The following is a 27,912-nucleotide window of genomic DNA, read 5'->3' as shown; positions in this document are numbered from 1 at the left end:
GCAAACATTACCTGTCATGAGTAGATGTGGTTTGTCTGTCACTCTGGGCAAGAAACCCATGAGCACAGAGATCTTGTCTGTTTTCTCCACTGCCTCCTCAGCACCCAGCACAGCTCCTGGCACATAGTAGGTGCTCAAGAAATATCTGTTAACTGAATGAGTGATGAGGATACGGGGAGGGGTGCCCTGAGGCAGGCAGGGGGGGCAGAGAGGCCTAGAGGAGGGCTTTGAGTGTGCTGGGCTGAATAACAGTCCCCGACCATCCGATCCCCCAAAGACACCCAAGTCCTAATCCTTGGAACGTGTGAAAGCGTTACCTTAATGGCAAAAGAGGCGTTGCAGATGTGACTGAATTAATGACCTTGCGATGCGGAGATTACCCTGGATGATCCTGATAGGGCCTAAATGTCATCACAAGGGTCCTTGTAAGAGGAGGATCAGAGAAGTGTCTGAGAGAAGGAAATACAAAGACAGAAGCAGCGGCTGGAGCAATTTGAGGCCACAAGCCCAGAAATGCGGGCGGCCTCTGGAGGCTGAAAAAAGCAAGGGAACCAATTAATAGCTTAATTGGTTAATTGGAACCAATAGAGAGCTTAATAGCAGATAAGAATATTCCACTGTGAGTAAACAAAGCTACTGATTGTTCAGTGGAGTTGCAAAAGGGCAGAAAAGGAAATCTGTAGAGTGTTGGCGGCTGGCGGCCTTGAAAAAAGCCCTCGCGGTGGCAACGACCGGGCACAATTTAATTTGACAGAAGTGGGGCAGGAAGAAAACCAGCTGAAGTAGGAAAGGAGTCATTGGGGGTTTAAAAAATGGCTTCAGAGAACTGCTGTCGAGCCTGGTACAGATCAACCGTAAAATCAATCGTGGATATTTGTGACTTTGTCCCCCTATCAGGTGCTGCACAAGCAGGCAGCGGGTCTCAGCGTTTCCGCTTCAGGAGAACCCCACGAGGTGGGAATAAACATGAACCGCTTTGACAGATGAGGAAGCTGAGGCAAAGAGGGGGTAAGCAACTTGCTCCAGGTCACACAGCTTATGAATGACAGGATCCAGCTAATGCCCAGTCCCAGGGCACTAACCACTCCGCAACACTGCCTCTCTGTAGAGCCTGTAGTATATGCGTGTCCTCCCTATCGGCATGTGGACTCCCCACCCCGTACCTGGGGACTCCCTCACATCGAGAGGCAGAGCCCACCCCTAGGGGAGGCATGGACAACGTCACGTTCGCTTCCCCAGCCTTCCCGCACGTGGGGCTTGGCCACTGGACGATGGTTCCTCTAATGGGACCCACCTGCCCTGGACCTGGAGTCGAGGCCGGATGCTGGCGGGGGGAGAAGCAGACGGGGGGGAATCCTCTCTGGTGCGGGGTACCTCCTGCTCACCCTGCCCTTGTCCCTGCCCTGCCTGGAGATCTGAAAGCCAGGGGCAGAGGGGCTTGAAAGCCTGGGTGCCCTCTGGCCTCTGCCTCTACTTCAAAGACGGGCTCAGGATGCTGTAAACACAGCGCCCAGGGGTTAGCTCCCAGCTTCTTTGCCTCTCTCCATCCCCCCACTCCAGGCCACCCTTCATACAGCCTGCTACTGATCCTAAGAACATGTCCTCCTTAAATAAATAACTCAGGCTGATAACGTGGGCTTAACCCTTTATCACTAAAAGCTTTGAACAATTCTTAAGTATTCCAGGGATCCTAAGATTTAACCTTTTCTCAAGAATCAAATTTATCTCGGAGAGACTCAGGAGATGTTCTGTGAAGCTGTGACACCCTGAGACCCACAAAGGCTGGGGACAGAGCTGGCCCCACGCCCGATGTCCCCAGCTGCACTCTTGTAAAAGCTTGTGCTACTGTTTATGGCTGTACTGCTTGCCGCCATCCTCGTGATTAAGCAGTCAGACAGTGTTTCTCTCTGACATCAGTGTGGCCACTTCTAGAAGCAACTTTTCCCTCATTCCTCAGCCCCACCCTGGTTTAATTTGCCACTGCACTTTGCTATAAACTAGGAAAATCACATAACCACAATTTGTTAGGCTTATGCTTAAATGAGAATAAATAATGTGTGAAATGCCATTGGAGGAGCTTTATGCTTAAAATTAGCTTGCTTGCTAACTTCCTGTTTGTGTGCACACATGCCTGTGTCTGTGCACACGTGTGCACGAGACAGAGGGAACGCCTGCCTCTGAGAAGCTAAGTGTCTGCATGGCCCCGGGACCAGGGTCTGGGGCCCCTTACCTCTGTGAGACGGATGTCTGCAGGGATCCGGTCTCCAATAGAGAGAGACACGATGTCTCCAGGCACCAGGTCTCGAGCAAGAAGATGCTGGAGCTTTCCTTCTCTTATGCTGTGTTTGAAACGGGAGAAAGCAAAAGCACCCATGTTGACATCTCATTTTTAGGCACTCTGATAAACTTGAGGAAAGATTACAGAAACACACTCTCTCTTTCCCTTATGGACAAACCCCTGGGCCTTTACGGTTGTATTATTTTTAAAATTCACCTATCCTAAAAGACTTTGGGGGAAGTGTATGGTTACTAGGAGACCCTGAGCCTCATTTGAAAAGTGGGGTGACTACTGTTCACTCTGCCTAGAAACAAGGCTGGGCCACACGACCTCCAGAAGCTTCTGCGGATCTAGGGAAGCGACTCCTTAATGAAGCTGGCGGCGGGCGGCACTTCTGTCCTCAGGGGACACAGCACTCTGGTGTGCGGAGCCCGGCTCGGGACCTCAGGGATGGCAGAGGCTTGTCAAAGCTGGGAGGAGCATCTTAAGCGCTCAAGAAGCTGGGGACGCCCCCTCCCCCAGGGCCTGGACCGTTCCTCACGGCCATCTGCCATCTGCCGTTAGACACGGATGTGCTTCTATGCACGGACTCCCACTGGACTCCCACCACACACTGCCCCTTGCCCGACATGGCGGGAGCCTCCCAGATGGACCTGTGCACCCCCACCCCCCGACCTCCTTCAATTCATCCTGTACGCGGCAACCAGAGAGCTCCTAAAGCACAAAACTGGATCACAACTTCCTCCTACTCCAACCGTCTCCAGTGACCTTGGAGTCAAACCCAGAGGCCCTGCCTCCTGTCACCCCGCCCTCCCCTGCCCCCGAAAGCACCCAACTCCTTCTACTCTCAAGGTCTTTGCTGACCTTGAATGCTGGAGCAGACATTCCCCCTCTTCCCTGTTAACAGAATTCAATCTTATTCAGGTACTGCCCTTCTCCCCACAGCCCAGTGCTCTAGCGGGTGGGTCCTGAGTGGCTGAGACCATCAGGGTGATGCCAGCGCCTGCCATGACTGGCACAGGGACAGGCATGATCTACAAACACACACACACACACACACACACACACACACACACACACACACGGCCTCTTCTTCTGTTGGACCTTTTTATACCTGGCTGTGATGCCTGGAGCTGTGGCAGCCACTTGGGGATCATGAGGGAAGCTGGCCCAAGAACAAAGTTAACAAGCTGAGGATGGCAGAGTAAAGAAATAAAAGGCACCAGGTCCTTGGTGCCATCTTGAATTAACTAACCCCACTATCCCCCCAACCTCAGATCCCTTACCATAAGTCAACACAGTTTCCTTGTGGTTTGCACAGCTAAATTTTCTGGGTTTTGTATCCAAGAGCGCCTATCAGATATACATCTGCTCTTCCCATGGCTGGCTCCTGCTGTTTCTCAGACCTCAACCTAATGGTCAGCTCATCCTTAAATGTCAGATCAGGGTGGCCTGCCAGCCAGCTATTTAAGGTCGTTCCCACACCTCCCCTGGTCACTACCGCATCTCCGTGAGGTTCTCTTTCTTTTAATTTTTGTGTGGCTTTGGGTTTCAGGGGGTCTTTTTGGCTTTAATGCACCTGCCACATTCCAAAATCATCTCATCCTTGACTTCATCATCTGCCTCCTGTTAGAAATGTGAGCGCCCCGAAGACCAGGGCCTTCCCATTGCTTCGCCAGGGACAATATCTCCCTGCACACAGTAGGTGCTTAGTAAGTATTTAGTGAATGCATAAAGGATGGAAGTAATGCAGGAAGGGTCTGCAGGGCACATGCTGTTCCCGATTTGCGACACGGGTCTCAGGGACTTGGAGAGTGAGGCTGTATCCCTTCAGTGCTCTTTCGACTCTACCAGCCTGTCTGCCTCCGCTGCTCTTGAAAATAAAAATATCTTTCAGAAGTGACTTCCAGGGACATCAATAATGCATGCTATTCACCCAAAAGGCCAAGACTTGATATTTAAACTTAAGATCAGCTCATCAAGCCATTTAAATCATAGATGCTTCCGTCTGATTAGAGGATTACGTCACACATCACATGTCTGGATTTCTGACAGCCTTGTCCATCCAATCATTAGGCCCAGATGTTTTTACTGCCCCCCGATGAACCTTCTAGAATTGACTCATCCTCTCTCATGCTTTCACATCGTGCTCTTTTGGTCTCTATTTTGTTACTCATTATTCTCTGCCTGTTCTCACACACACACACACACACACACACACACACGCGCGCGCGCACAGACACACTCTTTGCTTGCTGTTTCCATGAGAGGTGGAACTCTGTCTCACTAGATCTTTCTATCCCCCAGCCCTATGCTCCATTTTGCCAAATACACGTTAAGGTTCTTTCCCTCAAATTATCCTTCAGGTAATAGAGAGTTACTGTATGTTTAATTCCAAAGTGCCTCAGATCACGAGATACTTTCAGGTACTTTCTTCTGAGCAACAACGTCTATTTGGGAAACACATGTGACTTTAAAACAACCTCAACTGACGCTAGCAGGGGTAAGGGAGAAGAACTGGGCCTTTTCCGAAAGAGTTTCATTTTTACAGGGGAAAATAACATAGGGATTACTGATACACTAAAAAATTAAATGGACAAAAAAAGTCAAGCCTACAACATTCTCCCGGGGCTTCCGTGGTGGCGCAGTGGTTGAGAACCTGCCTGCCAATGCGGGGGACACGGGTTCGAGCCCTGGTCTGGCAGGATCCCACATGCCGCGGAGCAACTAAGCCCGTGAGCCACAGCTACTGAGAATGCTCTCTAGAGCCCGTGAGCCACAGCTACTGAGCCCGCACGCCTAGAGCCTGTGCTCTGCAACAAAAGAAGCCACTGCAGTGAGAGGCCTGCGCACTGCAATGAAGAGCAGCCCCTGCTCGCCGCAATGAGAGAGAGGCCACGTGCAGCAACGAAGACCCAACGCGGCCCAAAATAAATAAAATAAATAAATAAATTAAAAAACAAAAACAAACCTTCTCCCTTCTGCCTCTGCGGCTCCCTTTACCCATGGCGGCAGCCCCTGCAAATAAATCCTCTACGCTGAGCTGTCCGAGTCTGCAACCACTATGCCTGTGAGGCTATTTGAATTCAAGTTAAATAAAATGAAGACTTCAGTTCCTCGGGTGAAGTCCTCAGTAGCCACATGGGACTAGTGATGCCGTCCCAGGCAGCACACATGATAGAACGTTCCAGAAAGTCTTATGGCACAGCATTGCACTAAGCAGACAGGCCCAGGGGGAATGGGGAGACATCTGTGTCTTTCTTTTTTCCTTTTAAAATGTCTTTGGGGAGGGCTGTGTGATAACCAAATGGCAAAGCAGGAATGTCCGGGCAAGAAAGAGGCTGTCGGGCGGCTGAGCAAATGGCCGGAGTTCATTACTGAGTTGTCCACCCCCGTCAGCCAGAGCTCTGATGCCCCAGTTTGTTCAAGCCCCGCCTCTCAGCCTCTTCCGAGCCCCCCTTTGAGAATCCAGTGAAAATTCCAAATGCCTCCCTAGGAAAAACGCACACGTTTTTGCACACTTTATCGCAGCTTTTGTGGGCCACCCTCTCCCCAAAGCCATTCCCATCGCCCGTGGCCCCCAGGCTGGGCACCCTGATTAGACACCAGTGACAGAGTGGAGGCCCAGGGACATTGAATGACACACCCAAGGACATGTAGCAGTCGGCTGGCAGGGCAGAGACCAGGTTTCCTAACCCCCAGTAAGACTTGCTTCCCCCCTATCACACTACGAAGGATATAAATATTGCCAAACTTTTGTCAAACTCACCAGCCCACTGGCTCCTCTGATGAACCAAAAAGTCCCGGGGTGGGGGGTCGTCTCTGACTTACCAGTTACATTCGGGAGGCACCAGCTTGGTCAGCTCTTCCAGAGATTTCTCCGACCTGTACTCCTGGCAGGAAGCATGTGAAACGTGGTGTTTAAGAGGGAGGCCTCCACAGAGCTCCCATCAGCCCAGGTGACCCCGCCCAGGACCTCAGGACACACGTTACACACCTGGATGAAGGCTACGGTGACCACAATCAGCACGGCCTAGGGGGCAAACGGGGGGGGGGGGGGGACACGTTAATACCCAGCTGCCCAAACCAGCAGGTGAACGGGCCCGGGGAGGCAAGGGGAGGGCATCGTCTTGCAAAATATTATTTCCTTTCTTCTTATAAAATAAGAGCACTGTGCAGAAATTTAGAAAACAGACGAGCCAGAAAAGCACCTCCGATTCTGCCACCTAGAGGTTCACATCTGGGGGCTGTCCTTCTAGATTTTTCAGCACAGATACACTTACAACACAGGATCATCTAGTACAGAGATAATCGTTTATATCTCAACAGCAGCTAATAAACATCAGTCCACATCAGAAGATGCGGACCTAGCCTCAGGCTTTCGAACAGAAGCCTCGAATTCCACTGCACGGAAGGAGTCTGATTTTTGTATTTTAAAAGACGGCACTTGATAGATAGAAGGAAGCAGGAACGAAAGTCATCAAAATGTGTTCAGAAACCCCATTTAAAAGGTCGCAGACTGTAGGAGTCCATTTATAGGAACTATAAAAGCACAGAATAGGTAAATCCGTGGGCACAGAAAGCGATGGTGCTTTCAAGGGGCTGGTGGTGGGGCGGGGAAGGAGAGCGTCTGTGTCATGGGTACGGGGTCTCATTTAGGGTGAGGAAAACATTTTGGAACTAGACAGAGGTGGTGATGGCACAACACGGTGAATGCAGTAACTGTCCCTGAATTATTCACTTTAAAGCGGCTCATTTTTTAAATTAAAAATAACATTTTTTTTTAAAGGTGCCCAACGGTTCTCTCTGTGTAATGATTACGAACGATGATTCTTGCTTTGTTTTTGTTTTTTTTGGACGCACCGCACGGCATGTGGGATCTGGATCGAACCCACGTCCCCTGCAGTGGAGGCGCAGAGTCTTTACCAGCGGACCGCCGGAGAAGTCCCCGAGCAGTTATTCTCTGTACTGCGCGCACAGCCAGGATCCAGCAATTCCACCCAGGGGGTCACAGGGGAGGAGTTCATTACAACATGCTCCCGACGGCAAAGAACTAGAAGCCGCCAGCGTAACCACCAAGAGAGCGACGGCCCAGGAACCAGGACGCCCTCCTTGGGGGTAGAGAAGGATGTGGATTTCCTGTCCTTTCTTTCTGTTGTGTTTTCTTTTTCTAAAAAAAATCGACAGCCGAACTCTTTTTCCCTTGCATAGCAAAGACAAGCACAGACTCAGCAAGCCCCTTGGCAGCCGGTCTGGGATCGGGGTGCACTCACCATGGCGATGCTGACGGCATCCTCATACTTCTTCGTGAGGACGCTCACCAAGGCAGAGGCCAGAAGCAGCAAGATCAGGGGGTTCTTAAACTGAAAAATGAACACAGGGCCAGGGGGATCTTTTCTAGGCTCACAGAGATCAGAGACTGGGCTTTCTCCCGTGTAGCAGCGTCAGCTCTTCACTCACAGCCCGCTTCCAGGCCAACCCTACAGTGACCCGAGGGCGAGGACAGGAGGACCACCGCCACGCGACGGTTCTCCTCCACCCGAAGACCCACCACTGCAGTTTCACTGACATCGGCTTCCTGGGGTCATCCTGACACTGTCCCTGTCAAGACGCCAGCCCTGGCCCTGCCTCTGAGTTCTTGGTCTTGCTTTGCCACATCTCCACGATGCTCCGGGTCAGAATCTTCCCCTCTGGTGGGATGCCAGCCCTGGTCCAGCATGGCCAAGGGGTCCCCTCTCACCACACCAGTCCTGCAATCCTGTGCGTCCCAATCACAACAACCCACTCTTGTAACTGCCTCTGGGAGCTCCAGTGATGTCCCTCCTGAGAAAAGGTGTTCCAGAAACTTCCCAAAGGATTTTCACTTTATTATTTTATGTACAGTGGTCTTCTCTTATCTGTGGTTTTGCTTTCCACAGTCTCAGTGACCTGCGGTCAACTGTGGTCCAAAGACATTAAATGGAAAATTCCAGAAATAAGTAACTCATAAGTTTAAAATTCTGTGCCATTCTGCATAGCATAATGAAGTCTGTGCTATCCCATTCCATCCTGCCTGGGATTCCCAACCAAACACATCCTCTGCTCCTGGCATCCAACCACTGACACCCTCGTGGCTCAATGATCCAGGATGACATGAAGCAGATAAGCCTCCTTCTATGTCACAATGCCCGCGTCAACTCCATCACTTCAGCTCTTCATGCAGGCATTGTACCGTCTCACATCATCACAAGAAAAAGAAAGGTGAGTACAGTACAATGAGACGTTTTGAGAGAGAGAGAGATTAATTCACATGGCTTTGATTACAGTATATTGTTATAATGGTTCTATTTTATTATTGCTGCTGTTAATCTCTTACTGTGCCTAATTTATTAATTAAACTGTATCACAGATATGTATGTACAAGAGAAAACATAGTATATATAGGGTTTGGTACTATCAGCTGTTTCAGGCATCCTTTGGGGTCTTGGCATGTACCCTCCACAGGTAAGGGGGGACTACTGTATCTGTCTCATTTCACACATACATTTCAATTGTTACAGACAAGTGAAAGGAAGCATAAACACAAACATATAAAAACAGGATTGGAAAGAGTAGACCAAAGATCAGGATCAGGGTGGGAGTCAAAATATCAATAAGCAAATCATGGTTGTTTAAATTGGGGCTGTACCTTTGGCTCTGAGCTTCCCAGCAGCAAAGGCAAAAAGGGAAATGGGATCAGATGTGTGATTCGTACTGCTGATGGAAAGAAGCACATCAGCATCACGCCAGTGTGGTACCTGAAGGGATTTAATGCCTCTCACCCCAGAACTGCTGTGCTTTAACTCCTCTGAACAAGGGACAGGGCACTTTGTGGTCAGCTCACGGGCCATCCGGTGTTAGCCACTGGATCTATCGTGAATCCTCAAGACTGAGCAACTCGAATGTGTTTCACCTTCTTAGCTACAATTTTACTGCGACTGTATCAAATTATTTGTCTCTATTCTCTGCTAGAATGTAATCTTCCTAAGCACACAGGCCATACCCATCCTGGGGTCCCCAGTCCTTCCAGGACCCAGAAGGGGATCTGAGCACGTGGGGAGGCAGGCAAGAGCTCAGGAATCTGATAGAATTCCAGCTCTGTCTCCACCGTGACCTCACTGACAGACCTCGAGCAAGCCTCTGACTTCTCCAGCCTCTCTCTCTCTCTCTCTCTCTCTCGGCTGATGGGAGGAAAACGGTATAAGGAGGGTAGAGTGACCTGCCCAGTGGGTGGCACACAGTAGGTGCTCAGTACAGGGGAGCCAGAAGGAACAAGACTGATTACAAAAGGCACTGGATAAACGCTACTCAAAGGGAGGAACCGTGGCTGCCTGAGCTCCAGAAAAAGGTCCCTCTTATCAGGGCTCTTGATCCAACAGCTGGCCCTCTGGGAAGCTTTCCCATCGACGCTCGCCAGGGCTGGGCTGGGGTAGAGGGGGGTCATCACACCTTCAGAGAGAACCACACCTCAAAGCCAGCTTGCCTGGGAGCCCCGGTCTGAGACACACTGGTGGCAGTCAACCCCAGGAGACCCGCGAAAAGAGCCTCCCACAAAAACTTGAAACCTGCATCAAAGTTTCTGCGATGGACCTTACTCAATTCGCTACAGGGTTCTTCCCAAGGGTGATGGCTTCAACATGTAAATAAACTATCCATCCGTTTTACGGATCTCATAAGCCATTCCACGGGCCTGAGTCCACAGATTAGGAAAAGGGATTAGATTTAAAGGGCACGCCATTGAAAAGCAAAGGGTGGGCTTTGTTTAGACCCCGAGTCTAACAATCAACTGTGAAGAGGTGCCTTTGAGGCATGTGGGGATAACCAGCTCTGGACCAGGCACTGGATGATGCGAATGAAGTGCTCATGGTCTCAGTGGGATAACAGTAGTGCTGTTATGGTTTAAAAGAAAACAAAAAAAAAAGACAGTCTTCCCCGGCGGTCCAGTGGTTGGGACCCCGCGCTTCCACTGCAGGGGGCATGGGTTCGATCCCTGGTCAGGGAGCTAGGATCCTGCTGTGCTGTGCAGGGTGGCCAAAAATAAATAAATAAGAAAGAGAGGGAGGGGGAGGGGGAGGGGGAAGGGGAGGGGAGGGGGAGGGGGAGGGGGAGGGGGAGGGGGAGGGGGAGGGGGAGGGGGAGGGGGAGAGAAAGAACAATGTCCTCCAGGGCAGAGATACACACCAAAGTACAGATGGTAAAATGATTCAGTATCTAGAATTTGCTTTAAAATGCTGCAGCGAAAAAAGGGGGATAAAAAAATGGGGCCAAACGGGCTGACAATTAGTAAAGCTAGATGGTGGATACATGGGGGTGCTTATCTTATTCTCCCTCCTAATGTATATTTTTGAAATTTTCCCTAATAAAAGGCTTTGGTCAGAGAAGTTCCAGTTTTGGTCCTGAGAGCACCGGGAAGCACTGGAGACGGGGTGAGGGGACTGGGGGCAGTTTGCAGAGGGAAGTGGTCGCTGAGAGTCCTTGCACTAGACTCCGAGCTGCCCAGCAGAGCTCGCAGCCATGGCCACACGCTGCCGCCCCGGAGGGGGACACGCCCTTTCCTTGGAAGTCCGGGGAGGATGAAGGGCCAGATGGAAGGGCAAAGCCAGCTAAGAGTATATTAGTGTCCCGGGGGTGCGGTGACAAATGGCAACTTGGGGGACTTAAAACAAGAGACTCACTGCGTCACAGTTCTGGAGGCCGCAAGTCCAGAATCAAGGTGTGGGCAGGGCCGAGCTCTCTCTGGAGGCCCGAGGGCGTCCTGGGGGGACCCTTTCCTGGCTCTTCCAGCTCCTGCTATCGCGGGCAGTCCTCGGCTTGCACACACATCACTCCACCTCTGCCGTCACAGGGCCTTCTCCCCTCTGTGTGTGTCTGAGTCTCTTCTAAGGACACCAGTCACTGGGTAGGGGCCCACCCTTACCCAGAAAGACCTCATCCTCACTAAACGCATCTGCAAAGACCTTATCTCCAAACAAGGCCATATTCTGAGGTTCCAGGTGGATGTGAATTCTGAGGGGACGCTATTCAGCCTTGCACAGGGAAGGAGAACCCCTCAGTTCAGTGGAGTTCAGAATAAGATTTCATTTCAGCCCCGAGCCCATCACAGACTTCCCACCCGGTTGGACAGAAGTGAGGGGGGAGGGCGCACAAACACGCCCTGAACACCCGTCATGCACCTGCATTCTCCAGGCCGCCTTCTGAGGCCGGGTTACCCCTCATGCACCAGGCCTCTCCTCAGGGCCTTTGCACGTCCCCCTCCTGCAGCATCCTTCATCCAGACCCTACCACGGCTCCTCTCCTCACTTCACTGGGTCTCTCCTCAGACATCGCCCCCTCCAGACACCAGTCAGAGGCCTCTGCTGACCACCGGTTCCCCTCACTCCTGTCCTGACTCATCTCCTCAGGCCACACCCACTGGGTGCTGTATCACGCACGGAGTGTCTGTTTCCCTGAAACCAGAAACTTGGTTTAGGCCACTGCTCTATGCACAGTGCCTGGAGCAGGCCAGGAGCACAAAAGGCGTTCATCTAGAATGAATGAATGAACGGCCACAACGCCCACTGTTAGTTGGGGGCATTGGAGGCTTGGTGGGGTTGGAACTCCTGCCCCCGGTCACCCAGCAGAGCGGGTATCAGCACTGGGTCTGTACTGCCCCAGCTGTGTGTCCTCCTGGCCAGGTCACTTCTGCGACACCGCCTGGATCTCTGCCCTCACCTCTCCCGGCCCTGGCTGGCAGCTCCCTCCCTCCCTGCAGGCTGTACCCAGTGGAGACTCAGAGAGCAGGGGGCCTGTTTCCGCACAAGGGACCCCTCCAGCCATGGGCTCAGGGCTAGCTCATGGGTCCACAGTCCCGGCCAGGACGCTCTGAGAGCCGGGACCAGGTGCTGGCCTCACCCTGAACTCTAATTCCAAGCCCATAATCTCACCCCCTCTCCCTGAGGCTGGACCTGAGCAACCCTCCAGGCCGACACTGATACCACCGGCCTCCCTCCCCTCCTGGAGACCATCCCAAGCACCTGCCCTCCCCCTCCCCAAACAGGTGAGTCACCGTGAGACACAGCACACAAGTGGCAGATCCAATGGGAAGATCGAAGATCCCACCACGTGCTGCTAGTGCTGCCCTGGCCACAGATAATCAGACTCTTCTGGCTCTTGGGGCCCCTTCTAAGCCCACGAGTAAAGGGGGACAGGCAGAAAGCGGTCCGTTGAAACCTCACCGTGCGGTGAAACGGTGGCACACCGGAGACGTCCATTACAACAAACAGTAAGAACCGAAACAACCAGCATTTCCTGAGCACCTCATCCGTGCCACGTCCCGTGCTCAGTGCTCTACCTGCATCACTTCGTAGGCTCCTCCCAACCCCAGGACACAGGTACTGTTAAGTGGTCCTGCTTGATAAATGACCAACCTGAGGCTCTGAAAGCAACTGAACTGCCAAGGATCTAATTAGATCACGCAACTCCAAAACCTGTGCTCTTAACAGCTACGCTCAAATCAAACCAGGGCCAACTGGCAGACACTGGGACTTGGGGCAAAGCTTTATTAGGCACTTAATACGGGCTAAGCTTCTTCTTTTGTAAAACTCAGAACAGGAGGTACCTATTAGGCCTATTTTCTAGATAGGGACGACTGAGGCTCAAGGAGAATCAATTGTCACAAGGCTGAAGCGGGAACTGAACCCGGCTGCCCTAACCGACCTTTGTTTCATGACTCCAGGGCGGGGATCTTGGGTCGCGCTAAGGCAGAATTCCTAACGGTGAGTCTCCTGAGACAGAGAAGCAGGGCTGCCTCGTGAGGTGGTGAGTTCCCTGTCACTGCAGGTGACAGATAAGAGAATCACAGCATCTGGCACGTAGCAGATGGTCGATGAACATAAAGAATTACTAAGTGAGAGCACACGGGCTTCCTGCGCCCAACAAGGGTGGGAAAACTTGGCCATCGGGGGCTGCCTTCCAATCCCGCAAGGATTCCCTGAGATGGATTCCTGAACTGATGAGGTTAAGAAGAATAAGCACATTTCCTGCTCTTAGAAACTGCAGAGATTTCATTCCCGGAAAGGTCCCGGCTGGAGGAGAGCCCTTGGTGTGAGGTAGAGGCCAGCTGAGCAGGTCCTAGTGGAAGGGGCAGCCAGGGCAGAACTGACCAAGGCCCCACTCCGGAAGGGAGAATGTCCCTCACAGCCTGCGTGTCTGCCCCCTTCCCTGAACTTCACCTTCCAGGAGCCTCTGCTGCCTCTTCCCAACACTGGGATTCCAGGAAGTTTCTGGGTTGGCCAGAACCACCTGCATACCTAGAAGCCTATTTTGGTGCCAAAATGCATCAGTGAATGACATCCCTAGGGCACTGAGAACCGACCAATGAGCAGGGTGGGGACTGGAGCAGAATGGAGGGTGAGGATGCTGCAAGGAGGGCTGTGATTGGTCCCTGAACTGACCAATCGAGAAAGCCCTAAATGGGAGCCAGGGGAAGGCAGCTGAAGCCGGGCAGCCCCGAGTTAGGCTAAGAGAGAGGTGTCAGGGCTGGGAGAGGGTGCAAAAGGCCAGAGGGGAAACTGAGGCAATCTGCATGGCTTCACGGGAAGTTCTGCCTGTTAACTGGAGCTTTCAGAGCTGGTACTGGGGGGTGGGGGGTTGATTTGCAGCCGTGTCTATTTCCATTGTTTTCCCCCCTTTCCCAATGGCTTCCAGGCATTTGACTCAGGCACCACGCATTCAGCACCAATGGCAGAGGCTACGATGGCCGGGGCTCTGGAACCCGATGCCTGGCCTCACTTCCCAGCAGTGCCCCTAACTACTGCGTGACTCTGGGCCCTGGGTGCCAGATAAACTACAGGTCACACAGTTAAGTGTGAATTTCAGATAAACAAGGAACTTTTAAAAAATTTTATTGTAAGTATAAGTGGGTCCCATGCAACATGCGAGACATAGATTTAAAAAAAGAACGGTTTTTTCACGTATGTGAGATTCAGGTGTAACAGGGCGCCCTGTAACTTCATTGGCTCAATCTGGCAACCCTACCCAGCCTTGGGAAATATTTCAACTTTGCTGTACTTCACCCCCCCTCATCTCCAAGTGGCGATCAGGAGGAACATTAAGTAAGGTGATGCTTACTTCCTTACTCAGTTAGCATGTGCCTGGCACACGGTAAACCCTCCATGACTGAAACAGCTACTATTCGTGGCCACGGCTGCTGGGGTAGTGGGTGATCCCGCCTGCCGGCTAAGAGCAGCCTGAATGGGGGGAGCCTTGTTCAACCTTGCAGTACAGCTGTTCCACACCCCGGGACTTGTCCACGGACACCCTCAATCCATACTGAAACCATGAATGGCTGCCCCCCACCCACCCCTACCCACCAGGCTTACACTAGTTCATTCACGGAATGACACCTACAGTCCTACCTGATCGAGATATTTCTTCCACACGGGTTCTGTGTTGTCAGCGACAAATTCATTCCAGCCATGGACCAGCCTGCGCTGTGTCACCGAGAACTCTGACAGCCCGTTCTGTAAATCCACCTGGAGGAGGAGGATGGGCAGGTAAGGATGAGGGAGCCCAGGTCCCAGGGCTCCCGCTCTGGAAGCCACTTCCATGACGATCAAGGCAAACGGGCTGTCCACAGGGCAGAGGGGACCAGTTCCAAGACACCGAGCAAAGAGGGCCGGAGAGAGGAGGAAACCCACAGTCCAATTCTTCTGCAGTTAGACCGCACTCTGCCCTCCAGATACTGCAGAAAAGACAGCCTTGGGCCCACATTTCAAGGAGTGCAATTGTAGTATGGACACCTGGCGATGCAGGAACACTTAAGTTTCACCTTTAGAAAAATGGGTGGGCCTGGGAATGCAAAATGGTGCAGCTGCCATAGGAAACGTTATGGAAGTACCTCAAAAAATTAAAAAGAGAACCACCATGTAATCCAGCAATTCCACTTCTGGGTGTATATACCAAGAGAACTGGAAGGCCATCTCAAAGAGATATTTGTCCACCCATGTTCATAGCAGCATAACATACAATAGCCAGAGGTGGAAGCAACCCAGTGTCCACCGATGCATGAATGGATAAGCAAAATGTGGTGAGGACACACACACACCCCACACACACACTCCCCACACACACACATACACACACACACACAAACACCATGTTTACTCAGTTATCTAAGTAAAGATAATTAAAAACACAAAGCAAGCAAAGTCCTTCAGCCTCAGAGGGGAACCTCATGGAACGAAAGTGGTTCTTTGGTTTGGGTTTTGTCTTGTACTGGACAGGAATTCAAGTTCGCTGGATAAACTGGTGAGATTTGTTTTCAGTCACTGGAAACACCATGGATTAGAAAAGATGAAGGGTGTGCACAGCAGATGGTGAAGAGTTTGAGCTTTGATGTCAAAACACCTGGACTCAACTCTGGCTGTGCTGCTGTGGAACTGTGTGGGTCCCCTGAGACATCCTCTGTCTCCCATCAACAGGTACACAGAGATCTGGGAGGATCCTGGCTGCTAGGAAGGGCCTTGAGGACTAGCGCCACTGCCATTAATGCGGATGCCATTCCTGGTGGGAAATCAGAATGGTTCAACAGCGATAGTATTTTCTTAACAGTGATGATAAAATTCTGTACTATAGCACAGACTTCTAAAGCCACTTTCAGGACTTTGTATTGCTTTCTTCTTAATCTAAAGACCCCACCGCACCTGGCATCAGATACAAATTCAATTCTTACATAAAATGCTTTGGCCAGATCCTCTCTGTGGCATCTGCTTGCTTCCTTGGGTGGCAGAGCAACCACTGTCTTCTCTTTCTCGATGGCTTTCAACTCATTTTGTCCATCAATCTGTGAAAAAAAGCAGTATTGCTGTTAGGCACATTGGTTTTGTACTGATATGTCTTTTTAAAGTATAATATACAAAGAGAAAGTGTGCAGATCTTAACTGTACAGCTCGAATTTTCAAAAACTGGCCCATATAACCAGCGTCCAAATCAAGAAACAGACATTACCAGCCCCCAGGAGATTTGTTTTGCTGGGGTTTGAACTTTGTGTAAACGGTAACATGCAATATATACGCTTTTGCCTCAAGGTTATTAGTGAGATTTGTGCATGATGTGGGTAGTGATGGTTCGCTATTTTTCATGGCTGCATAATATTCCACCAAATGACTATAGCGCTATTTATTTATCTGTTCTACTGCTGATGGATTGTTTCCAGTTGTTGGCTATTATAGATGCAAGCACCGGAACTCACAAAGCTGACAGAACAAGGCAACAATTCACAGGCTTAGAACCCTGGACCCTGAATGTCTGGGATTCTCAGTTAAGTTTGCCCCACACTACAGAGAGTGCCCCCTGATGGTGACTGGCAATATCACAGCCTGTTCTAGGAGATGTCTGCAATAACCTAAGAAGAGCGGGGAACCCGGCCAAGGTATGGGTGTCTAGCAGGTCTGGGAAGAAGCCACACGCAACGCCTGAAGGGTGTGGGAGGACACGGTAACACAGAGGAGACCTCATAATTAGGAAAACGCTGAGTATTTTTGCAAAATTATTCCTAGTATTCTGACACCTAGAACATGATAATCATCTTTTCCTTTTCCACCAGGTAGTCTGGCACTGGGAAGGAGGAAGGGGAGAGGCGCTGGCTAACCTCTTCCTTCAGCTGGAACAGAGGCAGTAAATTCCTCTTTTACTTCTTGCCATCCCCCACCCCCGCCCCCATCTCCCAAATGTCTTGTTTGCTTAAAAATGCACTGCTAACCACACCCACTTCCCCGGGGTGCTTCTCACCGTGCCAGTGACCAGGAAGCAACCAGTGATTATTACACGGATCAATCGACAGACTCTCTCTTCTTAAGTCAAGCTTACTTTCTTCACTGTGCAAGATCCACTTCCCAGAGAAATGCACACCACAGCCGAGACAGGATGTTTTTTCTGCTCTCAAGACCCGGTTTGGTCGTACCACATCAAGCTCTCAATCCTTGCCCACACTGCAGATGGACACAGTCCTGCGGTTACAGGACCTGCCTGCCTGTCTGTTCTCCAGCTGACCATTTCCGTCTGGCATGACCACACCCAATTCACTCTTTATGCAGCATCTCAAGCAAACTTGAAGGTATACATCTAGCCCCCTCCTCTACCTTCTGCTCTCTGTCTCTTTCTGCCTGTCTGTCTGTCTCTCTCTCTCTCTCACACACACACACACACACCATGCTGGAAACATTTGGATAGACTCCAGTTACAGGGCAGTACCCAACTGTCTCCAATATGGCTGCAGTGGACCCCACCTCACATCCACCCTCCATGCTCTCCTGGTCTTGGGTGGGGCAGCAGCATACTAGCTAAAAATCCACTGCCCACTGGAGGAGTCCTGTGTCCCCCAGGGGTGGACTGCTCCAGTGCTCCTGCAGAAGATGGCACATCTTCCCGACTGCCAAACCAAACTTTAAATCCAGGGTTCTCAACCAAGGGCAGTTTTGCCTCCTGGGGGACTTTGCCAGTGTCTGGAGACATGTTTGGTTGTCATAATGGGGGTCAGGGGTGCGACTGGCATCTAGGGGGTAGAGGCCACATGTGCCGCCAAGCATCCTACAAGGAATGACCTGGAAAAGAAATGTCCATACAGCTGAGGGCGAGAAGGCCTGCTTTAGAAACAGATGACCGGGGACTTCCCTGGCGGTCCAGTGGTTAAGACTCCACACTCCCAATGCAGAGGGTCCGGGTTCGATCCCTGGTCAGGGAACCAGATCCCACGTGCTGCAACTAAGAGCATGCATACTGCAACTGAATAAAGATCCCACACACGGCAAGGAAGATCTCGCACACGGCAACGAAGATCCTGTGTGCCGCAACTAAGACCCAGTGCAGCCAAATAAATAAATAAATATTTTAAAATAATAAATAATAGTTAATGAATAATAAATTATAAATAAATATTAAATTAAAAAAAATTTTTAAGAAAGAAATAGGTGGTGGTCCTGTCCTGATGTCTTCCCAGACCAGATGAATTACCCTGCTCTACCCTCTCGGCACCCTGGCACCCTGGATGTCTCAGTGACGGCACTTACACAACTTTCATTTGCATAATGACCAGCAAGTGATTATCACTCAGATGCCTCCATCTACTCATGACCCAGCCCCTCCAGAAGGCGGGGCCAGCGCCTGGTACCCAGGGGCTGCTCCGCGAGCATGTGTCAGTCAGAGCCCAGGACACCAATCCAAGTGCACGTGCACTGAGCGCCACGGTGTGGACGACTGGATACGCACTCTCGGCCACAAGCCTCAGTTTACCCTCATCGCCAGCACTGCCCAGGAGACAGCCCAGCTCCGTTTGCCAGCATGTCACCTCGGGCAACTGTTGACCTCCCTGATCATAATTTCCTCATCTGCAAAATGGGGGTGATGACGGCTGGCTACCTCGTCCTGCTTTTTTGGAATCAAGCAAGTGTGTGCCTGTACAGGGCTTGACACAGTCCAGCCTCACCATGAACTCTGAGTAAATGCTGGCCTGGTACCTGTCTCAGGGACCAGGCCTCCGACACTTGCTGGGAATGACAAGCACGGTGACATCACTTGGGTGGCCGAGCCAAGTTGAGGCAAAACTCAAGAGCAGGACGACACACAGAGGAGGCAGAAGAGGCGTGGGAGCTGGAATCACGCAGACCTGGGTTCAAATCCTCCTCTGTCCCGACCAGCCCTGTAACCAGGGATGATAGTCCGTCCCAGGTAGTTCTGAAGATTTCAGAAAACCCAACTCTGTAGGGCTCCCGAGGCGCAGGGGTTGAGGGTCCGCCTGCCGGTGCAGGGGACGCGGGTTCGTGCCCCGGTCCGGGAAGATCCCACATCCGGGAACCCATGAGCCACGGCCGCTGCGCCTGCGCGTCCGGAGCCTGTGCTCCACAACGGGAGAGGCCGCGACGGTGAGAGGCCCGCGTACCGCCGAAAAACAAAACAAAACAACACAAAACAACCCGCAACTCTGTAATTGTGGCTTGCACGTGACAGGTGCATTCAGTAAATATTTCACAGACGACCAGCAGCCTAAAGAACCAGAGGGATTTAGGAGGTGTGGCGACCCCAGCACTGGAGTAGCTTCTCTTTGTGACTTTGTCTTGTTGGGGACGATATTCCCTGATGTTCCCTCAGAGGCTGAGGCTTTTACAAGTGGCTCTGGAAGATATATCAATACTTAAATCTGTGTGGTTTTATTTTATTTTAAAATTTTTATTCATTTTTTTTGAATCTGTGTGCTTTTGTTTATTTTTTTAAAATTTATTTTATTTTTGGCTGAGTTGGGTCTTCCTTGCCGTGTGCGGGCTTTGTCTAGTTGCAGTGAGCAGGGGCTACTCTTCGTTGCGGTGTGCGGGCTTCTCATGGCGGTGGCTTCTCGTTGCAGAGCATGGGCTTCAGTAGTTGTGGTGTGCAGGGGCTCAGTACGTGTGGCTCACGGGCTCTAGAGCGCAGGCTCTGTAGTTGTGCTGCACGGGCTTGCTCTGTGGCGTGTGGGATCTTCCCGGACCAGGGCTTGAATCCATGTCCCCTGGAGTGGCAGGCACATTCTTAACCACTGCGCTACCAGGGAAGTCCCGAATCTGTGTGTTTTTAATCAACACTGAAAGTACAGGCAGGAAAATTGTGAATCCTATTTTTAAAAAATCTCCTTTGATTTGCATTTGATGCTAGGCTCAAATAATTTCTCTATATTTCAATTAAAAAAAAAAAAGAGATTGGGCTTCCCTGCTGGCGCAGTGGTTGGGAGTCCGCCTGCCGATGCAGGGGACGCGGGTTCGTGCCCCGGTCCGGGAGGATCCCGCGTGCCGCGGAGCGGCTGGGCCCGTGGGCCGTGGCCGCTGGGCCTGCGCGTCCGGAGCCTGCGCTCCGCGATGGGAGAGGCCGCAGCGGTGAGAGGCTCGCGTACCACAAAAAAAAAAAAAAAAAAAAAAAAAAAAAAAAAAAGAGACCAGGAAACTTACACAAGCCTCTTAGATAGCCTCATCTGCCAGAGGGCAGACAGCAGAAGCAAGAAGAACTACAATCCTGCAGCCCGTGGAACAAAAACCAACTTCACAGAAAGATAGACAAGATGAAAAGGCAGAGGGCTATGTACCAGATGAAGGAACAAGATAAAACCCCAGAAAAACAACTAAATGAAGTGGAGATAGGCAACCTTCCAGAAAAAGAATTCAGAATAATGATAGTGAAGATGATCCAGGACCTCAGAAAAAGAATGGAGGCAAAGATCAAGCAGATGCAAGAAGTGTTTAACAAAGACCTAGAAGAATTAAAGAACAAACAAACAGAGATGAACAATATAATAACTGAAACGAAAACTACACTAGAAGGAATGAATAGCAGAATAACTGAGGCAGAAGAACGGATAAGTGACCTAGAAGACAGGATGGTGGAATTCACTGCTGCGGAACAGAAGAAAGAAAAAAGAATGAAAATAAATGAAGACAGCCTAAGAGACCCCTGGGACAACATTAAACGCAACAACATTCACATTATAGGGGTCCCAGAAGGAGAAGAGAGAGAGAAATGACCAGAGAAAATATTTGAAGAGATTATAGTTGAAAACTCCCCTAACATGGGAAAGAAAATAGCCACCCAAGTTCAGAAAGCGCAGCGAGTCCCATACAGGATAAACCCAAGGAGAAACATGCCGAGACACATAGTAATCAAATTGACAAAAATTAAAGACAAAGAAAAATTACTGAAGGCAGCAAGGGAAAAATGACAAATAACATACAAGGGAACGCCCATAAGGTTAACAGTTGATTTCTCAGCAGAAACTCGACAAGCCAGAAGGGAGTGGCACGATATACTTAAAGTGATGAAAGGGAAGAACCTACAACCAAGATTAGTCTACCCGACAAGGATCTCATTCAGATTCGATGGAGAAATCAAAAGCAAAAGACAAGCAAAAGATAACAGAATTCAGCACCACCAAACCAGCTCTACAACAAATGCTGAAGGAACTTCTCTAAGTGGGAAACACAAGAGAAGAAAAGGACCTACCAAAACAAACCCAGAACAATTAAGAAAGTGGTCATAGGAACATACATATCGATAATTACCTTAAACATGAATGGATTAAATGCTCCCACCAAAAGACAAAGGCTTGCTGAATGGATACAAAAACAAGACCCATCTATATGCTGTCTACAAGAGACCCACCTCAGAACTAGGGACACATACAGACCGAAAGTCAGGGGATGGAAAAAGATATTCCATGCAAATGGAAATCAAAAGAAAGCTGGAGTAGCAATACTCATATCAGATAAAATAGACTTTAAAGAATGTTACAAGAGACAAGGAAGGACACTACATAATGATCAAGGGATCAATCCAGGAAAAAGGTATAACAATTATAAATATATATGCACCCAACATAGGAGCACCTCAACACATAAGGCAACTGCTAGCAATTATAAAAGAGGAAATCGACAGTAACACAATAATAGTGGGGGACTTTGACACCTCACTTACACCAATGGACAGATCATCCAAAATGAAAATAAATAAGGAAACAGAAGCTTTAAATGACACAATAGACCAGATAGATTTAACTGATATTTATAGGACATTCCATCCAAAAATAGCAGATAAGACTTTCTTCTCAAGTGCGCATGGAACATTCTCCAGGATAGGTCACATCTTCGGTCACATATCAAGCCTCAGTAAATTTAAGAAAATTGAAATCATATCAAGCATGTTTTCTGACCACAATGCTATGAGATTAGAAATAAATCACAGGGGAAAAAATGTAAAAAACACAAACACATGGAGGCTAAACAATATGTTACTAAATAACCAAGATATCACTGAAGAAATCGAAGAGGAAATCAAAAAAGTACTTAGAGACAAATGACAATGAAAACACGACGATCCAAAACCTATGGGATGCAGCAAAAGCAGTTCTAAGAGGGAAGTTTATAGCTATACAGTCCTACCTCAAGAAACAAGAAAAATCTCAAATAAACAATCTAACCTTACATCTAAAGGAACTAGAGAAAGACGAACAAACAAAACCCAAAATTACTAGAAGGAAAGAAATCATAAAGATCAGAGCAGAAATAAATGAAATAGAAACAAAGAAAACAATAGCACAGATCAACAAAACTAAAAGATGGTTCTTTGAGAAGATAAACAAAATTGATAAACCATTAGCCAGACTCATCAAGAAAAAGAGGGAGAGGACTCAAATCAATAAAATTAGAAATGAAAAAGGAAAAGTTACAAAAGACACCACAGACATACAAAGCATGCTAAGAGACTACTACAAGCAACTGTATGCCAATAAAGTGGACAACCTAGATGAAATGGACAAATTTCTTAGAAAGGTATAAACTTCCAAGACTGAACCTGGAAGAAATAGAAAATATGAACAGACCAATCACAAGTAATGAAATTGAAACTGTGATTAAAAATCTTCCAAGAAACAAAAGTCCAGGACCAGACAGATGGCTTCACAGGCGAATTCTACCAAACATTTAGAGAAGAGCTAACACCCATCCTTCTCAAACTCTTCCAAAAAATTGCAGAGGAAGGAACACTCCCAAACTCATTCTATGAAGCCACCATTACCCTGATACCAAAACCAGACAAAGATACTACAAAAAAAGAAAATTGCAGACCAATATCACTGATGAATATAGATGCAAAAATCCTCAACAAAATACTAGCAAACAGAATCCAACAACACATTGAAAGGACCATACACCATGACCAAATGGGGTTTATTCCAGGAATACAAGGATTCTTCAATATATGCAAATCAATCAATGTGATAAAACATATTAACAAATTGAAGAAGAAAAACCATATGATCATCTCAATAAATGCAGAAGAAGCTTTTGACAAAATTCAACACCCATTTATGATAAAAACTCTCCAGAAAGTGGGCATAGAGGGAACCTATCTGAACATAATAAAGGCCATATACGACAAACCCACAGCAAACATCATTCTCAATGGTGAAAAACTGAAACCATTTCCTCTAAGATCAGAAACAAAACAAGGATGTCTACTCTCACCACTATTATTCAACATAGTTTTTGGAAGTCCTAGCCATGGCAATCAGAGAAGAAAAAGAAATAAAAGGAATACAAATTGGAAACGAAGAAGTAAAACTGTCACTCTTTGCAGATGACATGATACTAGACATAGAGAATCCTAAAGGTGCCACCAGAAAACTACTAGAGCTAATCAATGAATTTGGTAAAGTTGCAGGATACAAAATTAATGCACAGAAATCTCTAGCATTCCTATACACCAATGATGAAAAATCTGAAAGAGAAATTAAGGAAACACTCCCATTTACCATTGCAACAAAAAGAATAAAATACCTAGGAATAAACCTACCTAAGGAGACAAAAGCCCTGTATGCAGAAAACTATAAGACACTGATGAAAGAAATTAAAGATGATACCAACAGATGGAGAGATATACCATGTTCTTGCATTGGAAGAATCAATATTGTGAAAATGACTATAGTACCCAAAGCAATCTACAGATTCAATGCAATCCCTATCAAATTACCAATGGCATTTTTCACAGAACTAGAACAAAAAATCTTAAAATTTGTATGGAGACACAAAAGACCCCGAATAGCCAAAGCAGTCTTGAGGGAAAAAAACGGAGCTGGAGGAATCAGATTCCCTGACTTCAGGCTATACTACAAAGCTACAGTAATCAAGACAATACGGTACTGGCACAAAAACAGAAACATAGATCAATGGAACAAGATAGAAAGCCCAGAGATAAACCTATGCACCTATGGTCAACTAATCTATGACAAAGGAGGCAAGGATATACAATGGAGAAAAGACAGTCTCTTCAATAAGTGGTGCTGGGAAAACTGGACAAGCTACATGTGAAAGAATGAAATTAGAACACTCCCTAACACCATACACAAAAACAAACTCAAAATGGATTCGAGACCTAAATGTAAGACTGGACACTATAAAACTCTCAGAGGAAAACATAGGAAGAACACTGTTTGACATAAATCACAGCAAGATCTTTTTTGATCCACCTCCTAGAGAAGTGGAAATAAAAACAAAAATAAACAGGGCTTCCCTGGTGGCGCAATGGTTGAGAATCCACCTGCCGATGCAGGGGACATGGGTTCGTGCCCCGGTCCGGGAAGATCCCACATGCCGTGAAGCAGCTAGGCCCGTGAGCCATGGCCGCTGAGCCTGCGCGTCCAGAGCCTGTGCTCCGCAATAGGAGAGGCCACAACAGTGAGAGGTCCGCGTACCACACACACACACACACACACACACACACACACACACAAATAAATTAATTAAAAAAATAAACAAATGAGACCTAATGAAACTTAAAAGCTTTTGCACAACAAAGGAAACCATAAACAAGACGAAAAGACAACCCTCAGAATGGGAGAAAATATTTGCAAATGAATCAACGGACAAAGGATTAATCTCCAAAATATATAAACAGCTCATGCAGCTCAATGTTAAAGAAACCAACAACCCAATCCAAAAATGGGCAGAATATCTAAATAGACATTTCTCCAAAGAAGACATACAGATGGCCAAGAGGCACATGAAAAGCTGCTCAACATCACTAATTATTAGAGAAATGCGAATCAAAACTACAGTGAGGTATCACCTCACACCAGTTAGAATGGGCATCATCAAAACTCTACAAACAGTAAATGCTGGAGAGGGTGTGGAGAAAAGGGAACCCTCTTGCACTGCTGGTGGGAATGTAAATTGATACAGCCGCTATGGAGAACAGTATGGAGGTTCCTTAAAAAACTACAAATAGAATCACCATGTGTTCCAGCAATCCCACTACTGGGCATATACCCAGAGAAAACCATAATTCAAAAAGACGCATGCACCCCAATGTTCACTGCAGCACTATTTACAATAGCCAGGACATGGAAGCAACCTAAATGCCCATCGACAGACGAATGGATAAAGAAGATGTGATACATATATACAATGGAATATTACTCAGCCATAAAAAGGAACGAAATTGGGTCATTTGTAGAGACGCGGATGGACCTAGAGACTGTCATACAGAGTGAAATAAGTCCGAAAGAGAAAAAGAAATATCGTATATTAATGTATGTATGTGGAATCTAGAAAAATGGTACAGATGAACCGGTTTGCAGGGCAGAAATTGAGACACAGATGTAGAGAACAAAGGTATGGACACCAAGGGGGGAAAGCCGCAGGGGCGTGGGGTGGGGGTGGGGGTGGGATGAATTGGGCGATTGGGACTGACATGTATACACTGATGTCTATAAAATTGATGACTAATAAGAACCTGCTGTATAAAAAAAATGAAATTCAAAAATTAAAAAAAAAACTAATACTAAACTTTCTTTGGGTTATTTGTATGGAAATATGTTAATATAAATGTTTAAGAAAAAAAAAAGAATTTCCATCAAGAGATAAATGGGTAAGCAAAGTGTGGTCTAGCCACACTATGGACTATTATCCAACCTTAAAAAGGAAGGGAATTCTGACACCTGCCACGTCATGGATGAAGCTTGAGGACATTATGCTAAGTGAAATACGCCAGTTACTAAAGGACAAATACTGTAACGATACCACTTATGTGTGGTACCCAGAACAGAGAAATTCAGAGAGACAGGAGGTAGAATGGTGGTTACCAGTAGCTGGGGAGGAATTATTGGGGTTTTTTGTTTGTTTGTTTTGTTTTGTTTTTGGCCACGTCGCTCAGCTTGCGGGATCTCAGTTCCCTGACCAGGGACTGAACCTGGGCCACGGCGGTGAAAGCGCCAAGTCCTAACCACTGGACTGCCAGGGAAGTCCCGGGAGTTAGTGTTTAATGGGGACAGCGTGTCAGTGGGAGAAGTTGAAAAAGTTCTGGAGACGGACGGCGGTGACGATTGGAGGACCACGTGAATGTACTTAATGCCCTGAACCATGCACTTAAAAACAGTTCAGATGGTAAATGTTATGTACATTTTAGCGCACACACACACAAAATCCACAGCAAGGAAAAAAAAAAAAAAAGGACCAAAGGAATCCAGTCCCTCTGCCTTTGTGGGTCAAGATAATCAGGAGTTCCCACCATTTCTCAGGAACTCCCACTTTGTCCGAGCGCATGTCCCTTGGAACCAGCCACGTGGCTGCAAGAGGCTTGGGTGTGTAAGGGGAGGGGCCAGGAGGGCAGCCTTGGAGGGGGAGGGTCCACATTCCAGCTGTGTACTGTGACCATGACTGTGAGGACACAGTCTGAGCCCAGAGTGGGAGGACACCTGGCCTCCAGCCGGGCTCTCTGAGTGAAAGCCGTCGACACACGCCCAGGTATGTGAACAAGAGAACAGAAAACAGGGACTCAAATAACTACATGTTCGTGGATGTTCACAGCAGCACAATTCACAGCAGCTCCAAGGCCCATCAACGGATGATGGATGAACAAGATGTGCTCTCTCCACACAATGGAAAATTATTCAGCCTCAAAAAGGAATGAAGTGCTGATGCATGCTATGCTCTGGGTTGAACTGTGTCCCTTCAAAAAAGATACCTTGGGGCTTCCCTGGTGGCGCAGTGGTTGAGAGTCCGCCTGCCGATGCAGGGGTCACGGGTTCGTGCCCTGGTCCGGGAAGATCCCACATGCCGCGGAGCAACTAAGCCCGTGAGCCATGGCCGCTAGGCCTGCGCGTCCGGAGCCTGCGCTCCGCAACGGGAGAGGCCACAGCAGTGAGAGGCCCGCGTACCGCAAAAAAAAAAAAAAAAAAAAAAAAGATACCTTGATATGGAAGCAACCCAAGTGCCCGTTTATAGATGAATGGATAGAGAAGATGCGGTGTATATATATATATATATATGTGTGTGTGTATGTATATGCACACACACGCACACTCACACACAATGGAATATTACTCAACCATAAAAAAGAATGAAACCTTTGCCATGTGCAACAGCATGGATGGACCTAGAGGGTATCATGCTCCGTGAAATAAGTCAGACAGAGAAAGACAAATACTGTAGGATATCACTTTTATGTGGACTCTAAAACACAAATGAACAAACATAAAAAAACAGAAACAGAGCTGTAGACGCTGAAAACAAACAAGTGAGTGTCAGAGGGAAAAGGAGTGGTGGGAGGAGAGAAACAGGTGAGGGAGATTGAGAGGTACAAACTTCCAGCTGCAAAATAAACGCGTCACAGGCATGAAATCGACAGCGTGAGGGACACACGCAATTATTAAGTAATATCCTCATATGGTGACAGGCTGTTACTAGACATCCCGGTGATCATTTTGAAATACACAGAAATACTGAACCACTATGCTGTACACCAGGAACTAACATAGTGTCATAGGTCAATTAAACTTCAAAAACCAAAATCTCATCTCATAGAAAAAGAGATCAGATTTATGGTTACCAGAGGTGGGGAGGGTGAATTGGATGAAGCTGGTCAAAAGGTTCAAATTTCTAGTTGTAAGATAAATAAGTACTAGGCATATAATGTACAACATGATTAATATAACTAACAGTGTTGTATGTTATATACAAAAGTTGTTAAGAGGGTAAGTCCTAAGAGTTCTCAGCACAAGGAAAAAATATGCGATGGATGTCTGCTAAACTTACTGTGATAATCATTTCATGACATGTGTAAGTCAAATC

The 27,912-nt window shown here is 48.2% G+C and overlaps 1 protein-coding gene across 1 annotated transcript in view; it reads right to left on the bottom strand.

Moving 5' to 3' along the window:
• The window catches only part of ATP2C2 (ATPase secretory pathway Ca2+ transporting 2), an 81,642-nt gene that overhangs the window by 32,639 nt on the left and 21,091 nt on the right, over positions 1–27,912 (bottom strand). Inside the window, exons 2-7 of the mRNA XM_059045536.2 lie at positions 16,008–16,118; positions 14,692–14,808; positions 7,552–7,641; positions 6,276–6,311; positions 6,110–6,171; positions 2,231–2,339 (exon numbers count right to left, since the gene is read on the bottom strand). Coding sequence (XP_058901519.1) covers positions 2,231–2,339; positions 6,110–6,171; positions 6,276–6,311; positions 7,552–7,641; positions 14,692–14,808; positions 16,008–16,118 — 525 coding nt within the window. The remainder of the gene's footprint in view (positions 1–2,230; positions 2,340–6,109; positions 6,172–6,275; positions 6,312–7,551; positions 7,642–14,691; positions 14,809–16,007; positions 16,119–27,912) is intronic.

Source organism: Kogia breviceps, chromosome 18, assembly GCF_026419965.1.
Source record: "Kogia breviceps isolate mKogBre1 chromosome 18, mKogBre1 haplotype 1, whole genome shotgun sequence".
Taxonomy (NCBI): Eukaryota; Metazoa; Chordata; class Mammalia; order Artiodactyla; family Physeteridae; genus Kogia; species Kogia breviceps.
The sequence above is the reverse complement of the archived record's forward strand: the minus strand, read 5'-3'. Positions and strand labels throughout refer to the sequence as shown.